Below are 21115 nucleotides of genomic sequence, written 5' to 3'. Positions count from 1 at the left end.
GTGTCTATCTTCGGGTCAGGGAGCAGTTCTGGAGAAAAGGAACAGGTGACGTTTTGGGTCTGAAGAAGAGTTCATCTCTTCAATAGTCACCTGTTCCCTTTCCCCAGAGATGCTGCCCTGCCTGTCCTGCTGAATTGCTCCAGCATGTTGTGTCCACTTCATGTAAAGAACTCACTGTCCAACGTTTCTCCTCTTTTGGAGAAAATGTTATCCTAAAAAATAGGATTCCAGTACAAAAGTTAATCATGGTACAAACTCCTTAACTCTGTCTACGTTGGAATCCTGTAGCAGAGTCTATTTACCACCAGACCACTGGTAAAAAATGATCTTTACTGTGCGAAGTAAACATGTAGTTGTTGTTTTCTATTTAACCTTTTCAATTACATCCAACCTCAATTGTCTAACCTCACACACTTATCTGGCCCTGTTTCTATCCAGATGGGCATCTCGCTCCATCTTAACAACACTCACCCTCAACTATGACTCATGATACTCATTGTTTAAACACAATCCATCCACATGGATAGTTGTTTAAGACGGAACTGCAGATGCTGGAAAATCGAAGGTAGACAATAATGCTGGAGAAACTCAGCGGGTGAGGCAGCATCTATGGAGCGAAGGAAATAGGCAACGTTTCGGGCCTTCTTCAGACTGGATAGAGTAGGTTTAGAAGGATATGGGCCCAACACAGGCTGGTGGGACTAGTGTCGATTGAGATTGTTGGTTGGCGTGGGAACATTGGGACAAAGGGCCTGTCACCATGCTGTATGACTATAACAGAGGCATTCATTAAAAAATGCAGGTTACAATACTAAATTCTGGCTAGGCTTTGAACAATGGGGAGAGGTTGGGCAGACTAGGACTTCATTCCTTGGAGTGCATGAGCATGAGGGGTGATTATATTGAGGTGTACAATATCATGGGGGGCACTAGAAAGGTTGAATGCACAGTCTTTTCCAAGACTGGGAATCAAAAAACAGAGGATCTAGATATAAGATGAGGGGAAAGATTGAATAGGAATCTGAGGGATATTTTTTTTCCCAGAGGCTGGTGGGTATATGGAACAAGCTATCAGAGGATGTAATTGAGACAGTACTATTACAATATCTAAAAGACACTTGGTTAGGAAAGGTTTAGAGGGATATCGGCTAAACGCAGGCAGGTGGGACTAGCATAGATGGGGCATTTTGGTCGGCATGGGCAAGTTGGGTTAAATGGCCTGTTTCTGTGCTGTGACACTCCTTAAGGTGTAGATATAAATACAATTAACAGGTATCCAAATGGATTGTGATAGCTATCAGAGACTAATAGGAGCAAGTTCACGGAGGTTCATGGGAACACAGCGTCAGCCCCTTTCAGGGAGCTCTACCTCCCCTTCTACGGTACAACTCCCATGTTTCATGTCATAACAGTAAATTAGGTCATTTGGCCCGCCAAGTCTACTCCGCCATTCAATCATGGCTGATCTATTTTCCCCCCCTCAACCCCATCCTCCTGTCTTTTCCCTGTAATGGTTGCACCCTTACTAAGAATCTGTCAATCTCCGCTTTAAAAACACCCAAAAACTTGGCCTCCACAGTCACCTGTGGCAATGAATTCGACAGATTCACCACCCTCTGGCTAAATAAATCGCTCATCATCTCCTTTTTAAAGATACATCCTTTTATTCTGAGGCTGTGCCCTCTGCTTCCAAGACTATCCCACTCGTGGAAACATCCTCTCCACATCCACTCTATCTAAGTCTACCATTTTTTGGTGAGTTTCAATGAGGTGCCTCCCTCGTCCTTCTAAACTGCAGCGAGTACTAGCCCCGTGCTGTCAAATGCTCAACATACATTAACCCAATCATTCCTGGGATCATTCTTATAAACCTCCCCTGGACCCTCTCCAATGCCAGCACATCCTCATCAGATATCGGACCTAAAACTGCTCACAATGCTCCAAATGCAATCTGATCAGTGCCTTACAAAGCCTCAGCATTACATCCCTGTTTTTATTCCCTCAAAATGAATACTCGGAGTAACATGAATTCACAGTCCTATTCCACAAACTTGGATGCAGAATCCAGGCTGACATTTTCTAGGCATCTAAGTGTGCAAGAGGGAATTTCTTATCTAATTTAGCCCCATCACTTTTGTTTCCCTCTATTTTTAAATACACGTCTACAAGTTAAATGCTGGAAAAAGGGATAAGAATAATAGACCTGCATTGTTTCTATCACTTCCTTAAGTTTAAATTGTAGGGTAACAGCATCAAATTCTCTTTGGCTTCTTGAATGTGACATTAAAAGGATGCAAATATGTGATTAAAATGTATAATCCGACATTGAACCTCCTCGTGGTAACTGCAATAGGTTATTTAAAACCTTTAAGTAATCAACGTTGACGGATAATGCAGCATGTACTGGAATGGTAAAACCTTTAAGCAGCAAACATTTTATCGCGATGCATCACAGCATGGTTTGGGAACAGCTCCATCCCAGACCACAAAAAGAATTGTGGAGAGTTATGGATGTACCCCAGTCCATCACGCAAACCAACCTCCCTTCCATTGACTCCATCTTCTCGGTAAGGCTGCCAGGCCAACTCAAGGACGAGTCTCACCCCAGACACTCCCTCTTCTCCACTCTCCCGTCAGGCAAGAGGTGCAGATGTTTCAAAACACACTCGTCCAGATTCAGGGACAGTTTCGTCCCAGTTGTTATCAGGCAACTGAATGGTCCTCTCATCAGCTAATGTGCGGTCCTGACCTACTTTTATGGAGATTTTTGAACCATCTTTCATCGGACTTTATCTTGCACTAAATGTTGTTCCTAATATCCTTCATTTGTACCCTGTGAATGGCTTGATTGTAATCATGTGTTGTCTTTGCTTTGACTGGATAGCACACAAACAAAAGAATTTCACTGTACCTCAGTACAGGTGACAATACTAAACCATATCATGTGTGGATCCTAAATTAAGATGTTAATCTGCAGGTCATATTGTCGCATGCAATTGCATGGCTGTACAAGAAATACTTGAGAGATTAGCTTTTACTGTGACAGTGGTGAAACAGGCCCACTTAGTCCGTGCCAACCATGGATCTCCCATTTACACAAATTCTACATTACCCCATTTTCTCATCCATTCACCCACACACTAGGGACAATTTAGAGCATCCATTTAACCTATAGACCTGCACGTCTTTGGGATGTGGGAGGAAACAATAGCAACCTGAGCAAACCCACATGGTGCCTGTATAAGGAGAACATGCAATCTCAACGCAGACAGCATCCGAGGTCAGGATCAAACCAGGGTCTCTGGGGCCATGAAGCAGCAGTTCTATCAGCTACCAATATGCCACTTGATGTGCATTTGAGAGGCTTTTGCAAATAAGTTTCATCATTGCAACTCTGTTGGATGTTGTGTTTTTTCAAGTTCATGTTCACATTCATGTTATAGAAGCAGAATTAGGCAATTTAGCCCATTGAACCCACTCCGCCATTCAATCATGGCTGATCTCAATCCCATTCTCATTCTCCTGCCTTCTCCCCATAAACCCTGACCCCTTACTAATCAAAAACCTGTCAATCTCCGCCTTGAAAATATACATTGACTAGACCTCCACAGCCATCTGGCAATGAATTTCACAGATTTACCAGCCTCTGACTAAAGAAATTCTCCCTAATTACCTTTCTAAAGTAATATTCTTTTATTCTGTGGCTATGGCCTCCGGTCCAAGACTTTCCCACTAGTGGAAACATATTCACAATCACTCTATCCAGGCGTTTCACTATTCGGTAGGTTTCAATAAGGTGTCCCCTCATCCTTCAATACTCCAGCGAGAATTCGTAAGTTTAGAAGAGCTTGCCCTCGACTCACACTCGCAGCATGGTCGACACGAGGTCCTAGGAGGTCTTTGTAACTCTCCTTCATGCTCGAGAGTAGTCCCCGTGTACTCGTGGCCTCAGCTAGGTTGCGGCGTTTTTTTCAACATGCTGAAAAATGCCCGCGGGTAAAAAAAGGTCGCCATGGAAAAATTCTATATTTTTTTACTCGTAGGTTTAGTCGAAGTAGGTCGTAGTAGGTTGTAATACTATCGTAGGTAGTCAAAGGCAATCAAAGGTAATCGAAGGTTGTTGAAGATAAAGCTCGTTGAGAAAAAAAAGGTAATATACCGACCGCCAATGTTAAATGCCCGCCTAAACTTTATTAAAAGTCTGGCTTTTAAAAAGTGTCTCCACTCCTTCTCCCCCCTTTCTCCCCCCTTCTCTCCCCCCCTCCGCTCTCTCTAAAGGACTTACCGTAACTGTGCCAGCCGTGTTTTACATTCCTGTTAATCGCGGGTGTGAATTTCAGACAGCGCTCCCCGCTTTCCCTGGCCCCCGCCTTTGCGATGTGTTTGTGTGTGTGTGTGTGTGTGTGTGTGCAGACCGTCGATCCACCTCGCGGTTTCATCACTGACGGTCGATCCAGCTCGAGGTTTTTCAGGCGAGTGCCCTCGAGCTTGAAGGTCGAAGACAATCGTTGAAAAGTTGCGTTAGTGGGACAGGCCCTTTAGTTGGCAGCCATTAATTACCTTCGCTGTTCTTCTCCATGCTCTCCTGAAGGTACAGTAAGACATTCATCCATGTGTCCATGTGGTAACCTCAGTACATCCCCTCCCTTTAAATATCCTATTAATAGAAAATAATTTAAATTAACACTTAATATGAAACAATAAAAACATACTGTTTATTCACAAATTAGAGTCCATTATAAAGGATGAGGTTACAGAGTACTTAGTTCACAATAAGATAGGCTGGTCAGCATGGCTTTGTGAAGGGAAGGTATTACTTGACAAATTTGCTGAAATTCTTTGAAGAAGTAAATAGCAGGACAGACAAAGGAGAGTCAGGAGATGGCGTTTACTTAGATTTTCAGAAAGCCCTTGATAAGATGCCACACGTTAGGCTGCTAAAGATGAGAGCCCACGGTATCACAGGACAGATACTAGCATGGATAGCAGGGTAGCTGGATGGCAGAAGACAAAGAGTGTCAATAAAGGTTTTTTTTTCTGATTGGCTGCCAGTGACTAGTGAAGTCCCGCAAGGGTTGGTGCTGGGGCCGCTACTCTTCACATTGTACATTCATGATTTAGACCAGGGGATTGAAGGCTTTTTGGCAAAGTTTGTGGATGCTACGAAAATAGGTCGAGGGACAGGTAGTGTAGAGAAGGCAGGGACTCTGCAGAAGGACTTGGTCAGGTTGGGAGAGTGGGCAGAGAAGTAGCAGATGGAATATAGTGTAGCAAAGTGTGGAGTCATGCATTTTGGTAGTAGGAATAAAGGTATGGACTATTTTCTAAATGGGGAGAAAATCCATAAATCCGAGGTACAATGGGACTTGGCACTGCTGGTGCAGGATTCTAAAAAGTTAATCTGCAAGTCGAATTGGGAGTAAAGAATGCAATCTTACTATAAGGCGCTGGTAAGGCCGTATTTGGATTATTGTGAGCATTTATGGGCACCATATCTGAGGAAGGATGTGCTGGCTCTGGAGAGGGTCTAGAGGAGATTTACAAGAATGATCCCAGGAATGAGTAGGTTAACCTATGATGAGTGTTTGTAGGCACTGGGCCTGTACTCGCTGGAGTTTGGAAGAATGAGGGAGGACCTCATTGAAACCCACAGAATAGTGAATGGCTTGGATAGAGTGGATGTGGTGAGGATGTTTCCACTAGTGGGAGAGTCTAGGGCTAGAGGTCATAGCCTTAGAATTAAAGGACGTTGTTTTTGAAAGGAGATAATGTGGTGGCCATTTAGCTTAACTCAGTGTGTTATAATTATAACCAGTTACCTTTAAATTTTATCTGCCTGTAATTATGTGGGTGGGATTTATACGTAGTCTGAGGCATGTTTGCGGCGGAGATTCTCACGCATGCGCCCTAGTAGTTAGTTTAGTTTGAAGAAGCATGGGGGAGAGGTCGCAGCTTTCAACCATGCACGAGTATGACCACGAGTAAGATTAAAATGTACTTATAGGAGAAGAAGTTTGGATAAATATCTTACTGTTTTTACTACTACAATAAAGAAACTATTAATCAAGGGTGTGTTTGGAAGATTTATCTTTCGACGGCATTGAATTTTTCGTGGAGAGCTCGTGAGTGCGTTTCGATTATCTCCAGATTCCCTGTCTTCAATCATGGCGACGAAAGGAAAATATCCTTGCAACGAAATGAAAATCTGTCACTATAGATGACGAACATTTTCTTTAGTCAGCGGATGGTGAATCTGTGGAATTCTTTGCCACAGAATGTTCCCAATGTTGGGCGAGTCCAGAACCAGGGGCCACAGTCTTAGAATAACGGGGAAGCCATTTAAGACTGAGGTGAGAAAAAACGTTTCCACCCAGAGAGTTGTGAATTTGTGGAATTCCCTGCCACAGAGGGCAGTGGAGGCCAAGTCACTGGATGGATTTAAGAGAGAGTTAGTTAGATAGAGCTCTTGAGGCTCGTGGAATTAAGGGATATGGGGAGAAGGCAGCCAGGGATTATTGATTGGGAACGATCAGCCATGATCACAATGAATGGTGGTGCTGGCTCGAAGGGCCGAATGCCCTCCTCCTGCGCCTATATTCTATGTTTCTATGTTAGAAGGCTGTAAATATTTCAGGCCAAGTCAGTAGATATTTTTAAGGCAGCGATAGATAGATTTTTGATTCGTACAGGTGTCAGAGGTTATGGGGAGAAGGCAGGAGAACGGGGTAAGGAGGGAGAGATTGATCAGCCATGAATGAACGGCGGAGTAGACTTGATGGGCCGAATGGCCTAATTCTACTCCTAATCCTTATGACATTATGACCTAAATAAAAACAAGAATAGACTGTCAACCATATGAACTGCAAGCATTAAAGGGATGTGCAGGACAATTGTTTTACACAGAGGGTGATGAGTGTCTGGGATGCACTGTCAGAGGTGGTGGGGAGGTGGGGAAAGATAGGATGGTGGCGTTTAAGAGGCTTATAGATAGACACATGGATGTGCAGGGAATGGAAGGGTGTGGATCACGTGCTGGTAGATGAGATTAGTTAGCTTGTGTTCGGCATTATGTTCGACACAGCCATTGTGGGTCAAAGGGCCTGTTCCTGTGCTGTATTGTTCTAAGTTCTATGTTCTATCGCTTATCTCTATCGCTGAAGGAAGAGGAAAGTAGATTAGGTTAGTTTAGTTTAGTTTAGTTTAGTTTAGAGATGCAGTGTGAAAACAGGTCCTATGGCCCACCGTGTCTGCGCAGACCAGCAATCCTCCCATACACTAGTTTTATCCTACACACTAAGGACAAGTTACAGAAACCAATTAAACTACAAACTTACACGTCTTTGGAATGTGGGAGGAAATAGAAGTACCCGGAGAAAACCCAGACGGTCATAGGGAGAGCATAGAAAATCCGCACAGAGAGCACCTGTAGTCAGGATCGAACCCGGGTCCTGGAGCTATATGGGAGCAACTCTACCTCTGCGCCACCGCGTTGCCACATTTTAAAATGGAATCATTCCAGATTTAGTTTAGTTTAGATGTTTGAAATGTTCTACCCTGGTAGTTTGTAAAGGCTCAGCTAACGGTTTGATTAAAATCAGGAAATCCATAGATTTCTAGGTAGAGGCAGATTCAAGGAATAATACATGAAAATTATGTTGAGGTAGAAGATCAGGCGTGACCTTGTTGAATGCTGGAATGTTTGAGGGTTAGATAGAGTCACAGAGTCATACAGCACGGAAACAGGCCCTTCAGCCCAACTTGCCCATGCCGTCCAACATGCCCCATCAGCACCACTCCCACCTGCCTGTGGCCCATATCCCTCTAATCCATGTATCTGACTGATGTTTATAAAACATTGGGATAGTCCCAGCCTCAACTACCTCCTATGGCAGCTTGTTCCTTGCACCGATCACCCTTTGGGAAAAAAAGTGACCCCTCAGGTCTCCATTAAGTCTTTCTCCCCAGAATAAATGGTTTACTCATAGATATAGTCATAGAGTCATGGGCGGAAATCCTGGGGGGGGGGGTCACACATGTCCCCGTCGCCCCCCCCCCCCCCCCATGTTTTGAGAGGTGGGGGACAATCCCCCCATGTTTTGTAATCCAGATTTTGAAATTTGGATGGAAAAAAACTATTAAAATCTCCGCTTTCCGCGAGACAGTGGGGGTGTCACTGTTAAGCGCTTGTTAAGTGTCTATTAACACCATATTAACACGATGTGTCATCAATTGTGTTTTGACCTTCCAAAGCAATCTAATGTGGGTACAATTATCATTTGAACTAATTGGATGTATTGGTGGATGGGAAAGATTTAAACGGGATCCGATTTACATGGGTCAGGTCATTGAGGAATCTGGTCAAACGGGTTTCCTGGTTAGCTTGCAGGTAAGTCCTTCATTCACGGTCACTCACGTTATTTAGTATGTTTTTCCCATCTCTCTCTCCCCCCCCTCCAAGGTTGGTTCTTCTGTTTGCCTTCATTTACTTCGGGTTTATTTGTTTGTGTTATTTATCACATTGTAGCTTTTGAAAGATTCAAGTGGGTATCAGAGGCTTTCTGAGGGCTGAATCAGCCCGTTCGTGGGGCCGTTCATCGCCCGGCGCAGCTTCAAATCAAACTGCTGCATCAAGGCGATCGAGGCTCCTGATGTTGAAGCTCCTGCCGGCCGATTTTAAGCCATGCCGGGCGATGAAAAGGCCCGAGAATGGGCCGATTCAAGCCCCACGATTTTGGGCGGGCAAAGCTGCTGTTGCTGGAGTTCGTAGTCGGTCACCAACCAGGTCAGCTCCCGATGTTACCGTCCACAGGGCCCACGGGCGAAGCCTCCGAAACCTCGCGTGTGTGTGGGCGCGTATATGTGTGTGTGCATGTATGCGTTTGCGCGCTGCGCCAAGAAATTGTGCCCCCCATGTTTTGGTAGTGATTTCGGCACCTGCAAAATGTGGAAAACAGGCCCTTCAGCCCAATTTGCCCACACCGGCCAACATGTCCCAGCTACACTAGTCCCACCTGCCTACGTTTGACCCATATCCCTCCAAACCTGTCCTATCCATGTATCTGTCTAACTATTTCTAAGACATTGCGATGGTCCCTGCCTCCTCTGGCAGCTCGTTCCATATACCCATCACCCTTTGTGTGAAAATGTTACCCCTCAGATTCTGTTAGTGGTAGGAAATAGAAATGTCGCCCTTCACCTTAAACCTGTGTCCTCTGGTCCGCAATTCATCTATTCTGGGCAAGAATCTCTGTGCATCTCCCCGATCTATTCCTCTCATGATTTTATACACTTCAATAAGATCACTCCCCATCCTCCTGCGTTTCAAGGAATAGAGTCCCAGCCTGCTCAACCTCACCCAGTACCTCAGACTCTCGAGTCCTGGCAACATCCAAGTACATCTAGTTTAGAGATACAGAGTGGAAGCAGGCCCTTCAGCCCACTGAGACCGCACCAACCAACCAACCCCATACACTACCACTATCCTACACACTGGGGACAATTTTACAATGTTACCAAAGCCAATTCACCTGCAAACCTGCACATCTTTGGAATGTGGGAGGAAACAAGAATGTGGAGCACCCGGAGAAAACCCATGTGGTCACAGGGAGAAAGTACAAACTCTGTACAGACCTGTAGTCAGGCTCGAACCCAGCACTCTGGCGCTATAAGGCAGCAACTCTACCCTTGCGCCACTATGCCGCCTCTTGTGTTCTTTACCATAGACTGCATGGATGGCACAGTGGCACAGCGGGCCTGGCTTCAGGTGCTGTCGGCTGATGAGTACCAATTCCTCAATATTGAAACTGGTGGGGCCAGGAGGTGGATCACCACAATAGCTGAGAAGACTGCAACAGGGAGACTCCCAACCATGGTGGAGTCCATGCCGTTGGATCCGGGTCTGTCTCTGTCAAGGGCGAATAAGGGTGGCGTGGTTATGCATTGGTAGAGTTGCTGCCTTACAGCACCAGACGCCTGCGTTTGAAGCTGTATGTACGTAGTTTGTACGTTCTCCCTGTGATCGCGTGGGGTTTTCCCGGATGCTCCGGTTTCCTCCCACACCTCACCTGTCTGTCGGTCAATTGGTTTCTGTAAATTGTAAAATTATCCCCTGAGTGAGGTATAGTGCTAATGTTTAGAGGTGATCGCTGGTCGGCGCGGACTCGGTGGGCTGAAGGGCTTGTTTCCACGCTACATTTCTATAGTCTAATTTGAAGAAATGGTACATGGTGTATCGGGAATCTCCAGAAACACAGAGGGGGGATGAAAAACAAATTATTGATTAAAACCGGTTAAAAGATATCAACTCCTCTCAAACGATGAGGGGGGGGTGGAATGTGCATGTGAAATATTCCGTCAGGGTGGAAGCCGAATGGCACAATTGCAGCAATGACACTGCAGTACGAGGGGAGGGTGTTGAGACAATCTTACCTTGCGCTACTTCACTTCCAGAGCAAATTGGAGCAACACTCCAGAGGGTTTGCTGGAATGCGGCATCAACTTGTAAAGTGCTACAGCCATATGACAAATGCTGCAAGAGAACAAATCAGCTCAGCATCGGCTGGAGACTGCGGGTCAGACTTAAATACATCTTAACAGAATGCTGGTCTCTTTAAACACCGCATCCTCTCGCCATTCAAAGGGCAAACACGTCACCCTTCAAGCCTGCTTCAAGAATTTATTCGAAGACAAGTATATGCAAAGGGTACAAAATGGAGATAAAACTATACATCAATATAGTCAAGCCAAACATAAGTACAAAAGATAGAGTGAAAAAAAAGATACCAGTGTGCAGAATGTAGTTTCTCAGCATTGGAGTGTAACAGTTCCTAATTGGTAGTAATTCACTGATATTTGGCTAAAATGAACTTTGAACAAATGTTCAAATATCTTTAATATACTTTAACATATTGAAACAAGACGGGGCAGATGCTGGTTTACAAAGAAGGACAAATTGCTAGAGTAACTCAGGGGGTCAGGCAGCATCCCCGGAGAACAGGTGTAGGAGAAGTTTTGGGTCGGGACCCTTCTTCAGTCAAGGATAGGGCCTTCATGAACCAATCCATGTTCTCCAGAGATGCTGCCTGACCCGCTGAGTTACTCCAGCACTTTGTGTCCTTCTTTGTAAACCAGCATCTGCCCTGTCTTGTTTCTATATGTTAAAGTATATTAAAGATATTTGAACATTTGTTCAAAGTCCATTTTACCCAAATATCAGTGAATTACTTCCAATTAGGAACTGTTACGCTCCAATGCTGAGAAACTACATTCTGCACACTGGTATCTTTCTTTTCACTCCCTCTTTTGTACTTATGTTTGGCTTGACTATATTTATGTATAGTTTTAACTAAATGTTGATAGCATGCAAACAAAAGCTTTTCACGGGCTAGCAGAATCATGGGGTATGGGGAGAAGGCAGGCACAGGTTACTGATTGTGGGTGATCAGACTTGATCACAATGAATGGCACTGCTGCTCGAAGGGCCGACTGGCCTCCTCCTGCACCTATTTACTATGTTTCTATGTTTCTAAAAGTAAACTTAAACCTTGGAGCAGGTTTCATTTGCCAGCTGCTTATTTCTTACCAGAACTAGTTTAGTTCAGCTTAGTTTACTTTAGCGACGACACACAAAATCCGCGCAGACCAGCAATCCTCATACACTAGTTCTATCCTACACACTGGGAACAATTTGCAGTGTCCAATTAACCTACAAACCCGTACGTCTTTGGAATGTGGGAGGAATCCGGAGCACCCGGAGAAAACCCACGCGGTCACAGGGAGAACGTGCAAACTCCGTACAGACAAGCACCCGTCTGTGGGATCTAAGCCACAGGTCTGGCGCTGTGAGGCAGCAACTCTACCGCTACACCACTGTGCCGCCTCTGTAAACAGACTATGATTTTGCTTCACGGACCAGCACAAATTAGTCGGATGAAATTCACAGCATGTTTCCTTGCAAGCACTGGAAAATGATACGTGAAACACTTTACTCACCAGGTACCGCTCTGAAGAAACACTGACTAAAATAAGGTCATCCCCAACACGTACTTTTTCTCCTTCTGAGCGTTGTTTAGAGGCTGGGTGTATCGTCCACCAGCAGGCCTCCCCTACAGAAACAGGGCAATTAAATCAGTGCTCTAGTCTATACAATTACACAGTACCATGTCCACTTTACACATACGCAATGTCAGTATAACTTGAAACTTAGCAGAAGTAAACGCACACTGAATTCTATATTAAAAAATGCTGTGTAGGAAGGAACTGCAGTTGCTGGTTTAAACCAAAGATAGACACAAAAAGCTGGAGTAACTCAGCGGGGCAGGCAGCATCTCTGGAGAGAAACACCCATTCCTGGGTCCCAGCTTTTTGTGTCTATCTTCATGTCAATATGCTGTACTTTTAATAATCAGGCTCATGCAATAAATACAACTGAATCTTAATTAGAACATTTATTTATGCTCTTTATACAGTGCTAATTTTACCCCTTAGTCTCTTTTCAGCAATATATTCTCTGTTGCCTTTCAATTTTTGAAAGCTGCCAAGTTTTTAGATTCCACTGTCCCAATGCTTGTGTCTCTGGAACTCCGCCTGGCCAGAGCCAGCGGATCTGTTCCCATAGCCGTCTTCCAAGGCCGACTTTGTGGGCTGATGTCTCGGCTCCCCATGGGTCAAGACGGGCTGTTCCTGTATCGTTGGACTCCTCCCATTGTTGGTCTGGCAAAACGGATAATCCAGCAAGGCTCTGGAACCAAGGGTGCTGGAAAATCAGTGGTGGAGCTGTATTTTAAATATATTTGAATAGTGTAAAGGTATTTCAAATGGCCATTGATACCATCGGCCAGTCACTGCCCCTCACTATTTGCCTCAGGGGTGGAATGTTGGTTCATTCTCCCTGAACTACAAGGGAGGTAAATCCATGCAGCATATAAATTCAGCACAAGCCAGTCCCATGCACCCATCCACACACATCCCCAATAACTAAATTATGAATTACGAATGGTCTTGGTTGAACGGAAGACTTTGGGCTTTTTGCAATAATATTGGGGTTTTTAATTTATTGCTTTTTTCCAATATTTCTTTATTATCAATGCTTCTTTACTACCATGTGTACAGATGCAGAGTGAAATTCTTTATTTTGCATACAGTTCTGTGAAGTATTGCCACACCGAAGCACAATCCCCGATAGTACAAAAAGCATAGAAATACTCCACTGAGAGCACATGCCAACGTTGCCAGGTTTTGTTGCCATTTGTCACCAGTTACACATTTTGAGTATTGTGTTTACAGACCTATTAAGCTGCTGCAAGTAAGAATTTCATTGTTCCATTGTCGGTGCATATGACAATTAAACACTCTCAACTCTTAATACCCTGAATGATGGTTACAGTAATATGATTACTGCATAAACTAAAACCAAAGCCAAGGTTTTCTATAAGCCTGCCATGACCACCCTCCCATTATCAGCACCTCCTCTCTGTAGACTCTGTAAAACATTTGTACTTTAACCTGCCCTATGAAAGAGAAAAAATCCTACACTCTCCCATCCAACCCAAGAACCTTTTGAAACTGTAGTACGTCTATTGTGCGACTGCAAGTAAGAATTTCATTGTTCTGTTTCAGTGCATATGGCAATTAAACACTCTTGACTCTTAATACTCTAAATGATGATCACGGTAATAAACTCAAACCAAACCAATGCCAAGGTTTGTCCCCAGCTTGCTAGGCCCACTCTCTCATTACCAATGCCTCTGCTACACTGCTTGTAGGCTCTGTAAGACAATTATACCTCAAACTGCCCCATGACAATTAAAATTGAGAATCTGAATCTGAATGAAAGAGAGAAAAGCCTACATTCTCCTGTCCAACCCAAGAACCATTCGACCTGTAGGACCTCTTTCAAACGTACCAGTTGTATCTTCCTGCAGCCCGACATCAAAGGCCAATTTGTCTGTTGAAGATCGAGATGTGGACAAACAAGAAAGATACTTGGAAACAAAATACAGGACAGCAATGGGTTAAAATTTCAGACTGGCAACAGTTCAAATGAGAATGATAATTAACAGCAGTTATTGAGGATTATTTTTTATTTTCTGTAAATCAGATCAGGCCTCTAACTGCAGATACGGAATACAAACAGGGAAATGCTGGAAATGCTAAGAAGGTCAGGTGATATCTGTGCGGCCAGAAACAGAGATAACATTTCAAATTAACAGCCCAAGGTGTTAACTCGGTCTCTCTGTCCAGAGATGTCGCCTGACTCTGGCATTTTCTGATTTTATTAATGTCCAGTATCTGCAGTATTATCATTATTGAACATTTTCCGCGATCAACAAAATATGCTACAGTTTCTCACTGTTAAACTGTTTCCAGTAACCAAGAAACAAACACCTAAAGCACCTTGGAAGATCATTGAATGTGATGTCACGGGTTCGTAGGGTGCTCAAGAAGGTTTTCGGCACATTGGCCTTGATCAGAATATTGAATGTGGACGTTGGGAGGCCATGTTACAGTTGCACAAAACGTTGGTGCGGCCACATTTAGAGTATTGTGTTAGGTTTTGGTCATCCTGTTCTAGGAAAGATGTTGTTAAACTGCAAAGGATACAGTGAAGGTTTATGAGGATGTTGCCAGGACTCGAGGGCCTGAGCTATCGGTTGTGGATGAGCTGTCTAGGACTTTATTCCTTGGAGCGCTGGAGGATGAGAGGTGATCTTATTGAAGTGTATAAGATCATGAGAGGAATAGATAGGGTAACGAGTGATTCCGAATTCTATTTTATGAACCTTGACGTGAAATAGTGCACTAAAGTTAGCGACTTACCATTCCACTGTAAGAGTGTCTGAGCAAGACTGCATGTCCATACAGAAGGGTGCGGTGGCCTCCACCCTGAGCTGTCTGTTAATAAAAAATGATAATGTTCGGGATATGACAACAGATAAAACATAAGGCACAACACTTGCATGTTACAACCAATTCAATTGTCCTTTTAAATATTCCACTGTGGGCGGCACAGTGGTGTATGTGGCTGATAAAGCTCCTGCCTCATAGCGCCAGCCACCCGGGTTCGATCTGGACCTCGGGTACTCTCTGTGTTGAGTTTGCACGTTCTCCCTGTGACTGCATAGGTTTCCACCGAGTGCTCTGGCGTCCTCCCGTATGTGGCCACATTTTAAGAATAAGGGGTAGGCCATTTAGGACTGAGATGAGGAAAAACGTTTTCATCCAGAGAGTTGTGAATCTGTGGAATTCTCTGCCACAGAAGGCATTGGAGGTCAATTCACTGGATGTTTTCAAGAGAGAGTTAGATTTCGCTCTTATGGCTAACGGAATCAATGGATATGGGGAAAAAGCAGTAACGGGGTACTGATTTTGGATGATCAGCCATGATCATATTGAATGGCTTGAAGGGCCAAATGGCCTACTCCTGCACCTATTTTCTATGTTTCTATGTTTCTAAAGACAGGCGCGTTTGTAGGATAATTGGCCTCTGTACAGTTGTCCCCAGTGTGTAGAGAGTGGATGGGAAATTGGGACAACATACAACTAGTGTGAACGCATGGTCAATGGTCGGCATGGACCCGATGGGCCAAAGGGCCTGTTTCCTTGCTGTATCTTTCAATTCAAAAATAGAATTCTGCCAGATGGTTCTAGATCCCATAAAGCTCTAGATTCTATAAAGAATAACTCCGAGGATCCCACGCTGTAATTGTACGGTTATTCCCTCTAAAGAAGAAAAGCTAAATACATTCATGGGACGGAATAGAATAAAAAGGTCTGCTGATTAGGTTGCTGAAGAGGTGTCAGAAGAAGATGCTCCCACACTTGACAGGGACCAGTTGGATTGCATGGTCCATTTCTGCACTTTACTTTCTACCTAATCCAATGTAATTCAGAACTTCTAAAGTGTAGACGTCTCAGGCAAAGCTCCTGGGACATGTGGGCAAGTTGGGTCGAAGGGCCGGATTCCCCGCTGTATGACTCTATAATAGAGTGGTAATAGTGATGCAGTGGTAGAGTTGCTGCCTTACATCTCCAGAGACCCGAATTCAATACTGAATATAGGTGCTTATCTATACAGAGTTTGTACGTTCTCTCCATGACCTGCATGGGTTTTCCCTGGGAAGCTCCGGTTTCCTCCCACACTCCAAAGACATATTGTTTTGTACCGAAGAAAGACATAAAAAGCTGGTGTAACTCAGCGGGACAGGCAGCATCTCTGGAGAGAAGGAATGGGTGACGTTTCGGGTGGTGACCCTCCTTCAGTTTAAACCAGCATCTGCAGTCCCTTCCAACACATACAGGTTTGTAGGCAGATTGGCTTAGTATAAATGTAAATTGGTCCTAGTGTGTGTAGGATAGTGTTAATGTGCGGGGATCGCTAGATGGTATGAACTCGGTTGGCCGAAAGGGCTTGTTTCCGCGCTGTATCTCGAAGCTGAACTAATCTGCGTGCCTTTAATATTGCACTACAGGATCTGGGAAAATGTAATATCTAAACAACCACAAATATCATAAGACCATAAGGCATAGGAGCAGAATTAGGCCATTCAGCCCATCGTGTCAGCTCTGCCATTCAATCAAGGCAGATGTATTTTTACCTCTCAACTTCATTCTCCTGCCTTCTCCCTGTAGCTTTTATACCCTTACTGATCAAGAACCTATCAATCTCCACTTTAAAAATACCCAATGACTTGGCCTCCACAGCCAGCCATGGCAATGAATTCCACAGATTCTCCATCCTCTGGCTAAAATAATTCCTCCTCATCTCCATTCAAAGGTCAGGAAACAGGATGTCTTTAGGTTTTAGAGATACAGTGCAGAAACAGGACCTTTTGCCCACCCAATCCGTGCTTAGCAGTGATAACCCCATGCACTAGCATTATTCTACATACTCGGGACAATTATACCACAGCCAATGAACCTACAAATCTTTGAAATGTGGGAGGAAACCGGAGCGTCAATAGAAAACAGTGAAAACACTGTAAGAATCACAGCAAGATCATACAAACTCTGTACAGACAGCACCTGTAGTCAGGATCAAATCTGGGTCTCTGGCGTTGTAAGGCGGCAACTCTGTGCCTCTGTGCCTTCATTTCCTCCCGACTGGACTATTGCAACTCACTTCTCCTTGGCATCAGCTCCACCTACATCAGCCGACTCCAACTGGTCCAGAACGCAGCCGCCCGACTCATCACCCATACCAAATCCTGGCATCACATCACTCCAGTCCCCAAACAACTTCACTGGCTTCTCATCTCCCACCGGATCACCTACAAAATCCTGATCCTCACCTACAAAGCCCTCCACCATCTGGCCCCCCCATATCTCACTGACCTCCTCTCCCCCTACCAACCCTCACGGTCCCTCAGATCCACATCAGCTGGTCTCCTCTCCATCCACAAGTCCAACCTCCGCAGTTTTGGGGACAGAGCCTTCTCCAGGGCAGGTCCCTGGCTCTGGAACTCCCTCCCCCAACTGATCCGCAATTCCGTGTCCCTCACCATCTTCCAGTCCCGCCTCAAGACCCATCTCTTCACCTCTGCCTATCCTTAGCCCCACGTGCCATCCCTTTTCATCTGTGCATTAATTGCCTCATATTGTGTTTTGTATTGAATTCTGTATTTACTTTGTGTACTAGTCATGTCTCTACTATTTATTTCATTCCCCTTACATGTTTTTCCTCTACCTGCTAAATTTTTGTAAGGTGTCCTTGAGACTCTTGAAAGGCGCCCATAAATAAAATGTATTATTATTATTATTATTGTGCCACCCCATTGCTTGTCCTGTAATTCAGGTTGGATAATATAATCACAAAGTAACGGCTCCAACAAAAGTTCTTCATTCAAATATTAGTTTACCGTCTCCTACAAACTGAGTTTAGATGACCGTCCAAGATGTTTGCACACAAGAGACATAATCTTGAAAAAATAGATAATATCCATGCACTAAATCGAGTTGATACACCGGAGTCTCCTATCATCCATAGAGCTGTGGTTGCAGCCCAGAAAAATGCTCTGGGAAAAAATACTCTGCTGTTTATGGTCTTTTTCCCAATGTGTGTGGCCAAAGCTATAGCGAGGGAAATAATAAATGAATCATAAAGAAGACTCCCGAAGCAAATTATAGTAAAAACTTCAACCCTTGAAAGTTTAATCTAAGATAGTCATGATTTTTGGTGTCCACTGGGACTTTATCAGCCTAGCTCAATAACTTTCTTCACAGAATACCAAATGTACATCACAGCATATCTAACAAGATAATAATCAGGCTTATGTGAGCATGGTATTTAATTTATTACAGCACCAACCGGGTGCCAGAGCAAATAATCCAGAGGCATTAGTTTGAAAGAAAGACGCAAAGTACTGGAGGAACTCAGTGGGTCATGCAACATCTCTAGTGTCAGTGATTCAATGATACTTTATTGTCACATGTACTTAGGTGCAGTCAAATGTTTTGTTTTGGTAAAATCATGCAGCAGTCCTCACCTAGGCAGTACACAAGAGTCGCCTCATTTCTGGGGCCGACAAAGTTATAAAAGTTCATCGAACAGACCTATCTTCTGCCTGATTCTATCCCACACATGTCCCTGTACCCACCACCCTCCGTGTGAACAAGTTGTCCCTCAGGTTAATATTAAATCTTTCCCCCCTCAGCATAAACCTATATCTTTTGGTTCTTGATTCCACCCCCCCCCCCCCCCCCCCCCCCCCCCCCCCTCTGGGTAGAAGACTGTGCACTTATCTTATCTATTCTAGGGTGTCTATCATGGATGAGGTTTGTACATTCTCCCTGTGACAGTGTGGGTTTTCTCAGGGTGCTACAGTATCCTAGAGCGGCACAGCTGTGAAGCAGCCGTACATTGTCAGAAACCCGTGTTCGAGTCTGGCTACGGGTGCCGCCAGTATGGTGATTGTTTGTTCTCTTTGTGACTGAGTGGGTTTTCTCTGGGTGCTCTGGTTTCCTCCCACACTCCAAAGACATGGAGGTTTGTATGTTAATTGGCTTCAGTAAAAATTGTAAATTGTTCCAAGGGTGTCGGAAAGTGCTAGTGTGTGGGGTGATCGCTGGTCAGCACAGACTCGGTGGGCCGAAGGGCCTATTTCTGTGCTGTAACTAAAATTTGAAGTAAGGTCAAAAAGAATTGGGCTGAAGGTCGTGCTTCCGTGCTGTATTACTCTATACTCTATAAGTACTGAGCATGGTTTAATATAATTGCTATGAGGGATTAGCAGGGCAATGAGGATGAGTAATTCACTTGCAGAGTGGTAAATAATCACAGCTCACGGCTTGTCAGATGGAGAGACAGAAAGCCTCATCAGATTAAAAAGTACTTGCGTGCCACTTTAAGTGCTGTAACTTCATGGCAGCAAACCAAGAAGTGGAAGAAAGGTGATGCTGGATGGCTCTCTTTCATCTTGCAACGTTTTGGACAAATGGTCTCATGCTCTGCAAGGGTGTATGTCAGGGGTTATGGGGAGAAGGCAGCAGAATGGGATTGAGAAGGAAAGATAAATCAGTCATGATTGAATAGCGAAGTAGACCCGTTGGGCCGAATGGGCTAATTCTGCTCCTAGAACTTACAAAGTTCATAAATTATGGGTGCAGAATAAGGCCATTCGGCCCATCAAGTCTACTCCACCATTCAATCATGGCTGATCTATCTTTCCTTCTTAACCCCATTTTCCTGCCTTCTCCCCATAACCCCTGTCACATGTACTAATCAAGATTCTGTTGATCTATTTTAGCTCAACTAAATCAACTTCTAACAAAATTATTTCCACTAATACGTGAATGTGAAGGCATGCTTCAAGGGAAGTTGCAAATGCTAATCAATGCATTTCACAAGCAAACTACAGATTGCAGCAAGCAATGCAAGGGTCAGTGAGGTATTTTTCAACTTACCTTCATGAATTTCTGTGTAAGCATATGAAATATTTTGAAAAAGTTAATTTATAGAAATATCATTTAAAAATCAGCAGAATTTATTATTGCTAGAATATGAATACAACTAAATATGAAGCATCTCAGCTTTTCACTGCAACAGGAAAGCAGAACGCATCAACTAAACATGTTTTTTTAAATTTTTAATTTCTAATAAATCCACGCATGTGTTATATAAAGCCTGCATAAGTGAAGATAAGCTTACCAATTAAAACTACAGTTTAATAAACATTATTCATAATCTCTTTATAAAGAGATTTGGGTTAAAACATTATCACATAAACAGATCTATATAAATGATGGTATTATCCTATTTAAACCAATATAAGCCAGTTGGCAAGCATTATGATGTGTGATACTGATAACACACCCGCAACCTACAATGTGTATCCCCAAACTCTTTATCATTAGTAAGGAACAATCTTCCGTTAACAACTTGGATACACACGAGATTAAAATGTTAAATAATAATATCAACAAAACAGGTTCTGTTTTTAATTGTTCATTTTATTGTGTTGTAAAAAGGAACTGTAGATGCTGTTTTTTTCCAAAGGTAAACACAAATTCTGCGGAGTTTAATGTTATAATAGAGCGATTGTTTCTATTTTCTCTTTCTTTCTTTTCTAGGGTCTATTTTCTCACTTTACTTCCTTCTCTAACTTCTTTCCTAAGGGGCTTTCTTTTCCCAACACTCTTGCACTTCACGACTCTCTTGCACTTTCTTTACTTTCCTTACTTCTACCTTTTTCTTAAAGCTCAAAAAAAAAAAATGAAGCGGTACAAAAAATGTATTAAGATATATGTGTTGTGTAGGATTGTAATTTACCGTACTTCTAATAAAAATAAAATTAAAAAAAAAAAAAAAAAAAAAAAAAAAAAAAAAGTAAACACAAATTGCTGGAATAACTCAGTGAGTCAGGAAGCATCTCTGGTAAACGTGGATAGGTGATGTTTTGGGTTGGGGTGGAAATTGGAAGCAAGAAAAAAACAGGACCAACCAGACCCAGCAATGGATAACTTCAAGCAAGGAGGTTCCTGATAGACCGCCGGTGCACTGACTCACTGCATTGCATGCATTGGTTCAATATTTATTCTAGCATCTGAATAATCCACAGGCCTATGCTAACGTCCTAGAAAATACAAGTTACATCTTATCATATGTAGAAAGGAACAGCAG

At 43.6% G+C, this 21115-nt stretch overlaps 1 protein-coding gene across 1 annotated transcript in view; it reads right to left on the bottom strand.

Annotated features, from left to right (window-relative positions):
- Window positions 1-21115, bottom strand: part of ryr2a (ryanodine receptor 2a (cardiac)) — a 426354-nt gene that overhangs the window by 285349 nt on the left and 119890 nt on the right. The window contains exons 4-8 of the mRNA XM_055640013.1: window positions 14818-14888; window positions 13904-13982; window positions 11992-12104; window positions 10429-10528; window positions 4561-4657 (exon numbers count right to left, since the gene is read on the bottom strand). Coding sequence (XP_055495988.1) covers window positions 4561-4657; window positions 10429-10528; window positions 11992-12104; window positions 13904-13982; window positions 14818-14888 — 460 coding nt within the window. The remainder of the gene's footprint in view (window positions 1-4560; window positions 4658-10428; window positions 10529-11991; window positions 12105-13903; window positions 13983-14817; window positions 14889-21115) is intronic.

The sequence above is a fragment of the Leucoraja erinacea genome, chromosome 8 (genome assembly GCF_028641065.1).
Source record: "Leucoraja erinacea ecotype New England chromosome 8, Leri_hhj_1, whole genome shotgun sequence".
Lineage (NCBI taxonomy): Eukaryota > Metazoa > Chordata > Chondrichthyes > Rajiformes > Rajidae > Leucoraja > Leucoraja erinaceus.
The sequence above is the reverse complement of the archived record's forward strand: the minus strand, read 5'-3'. Positions and strand labels throughout refer to the sequence as shown.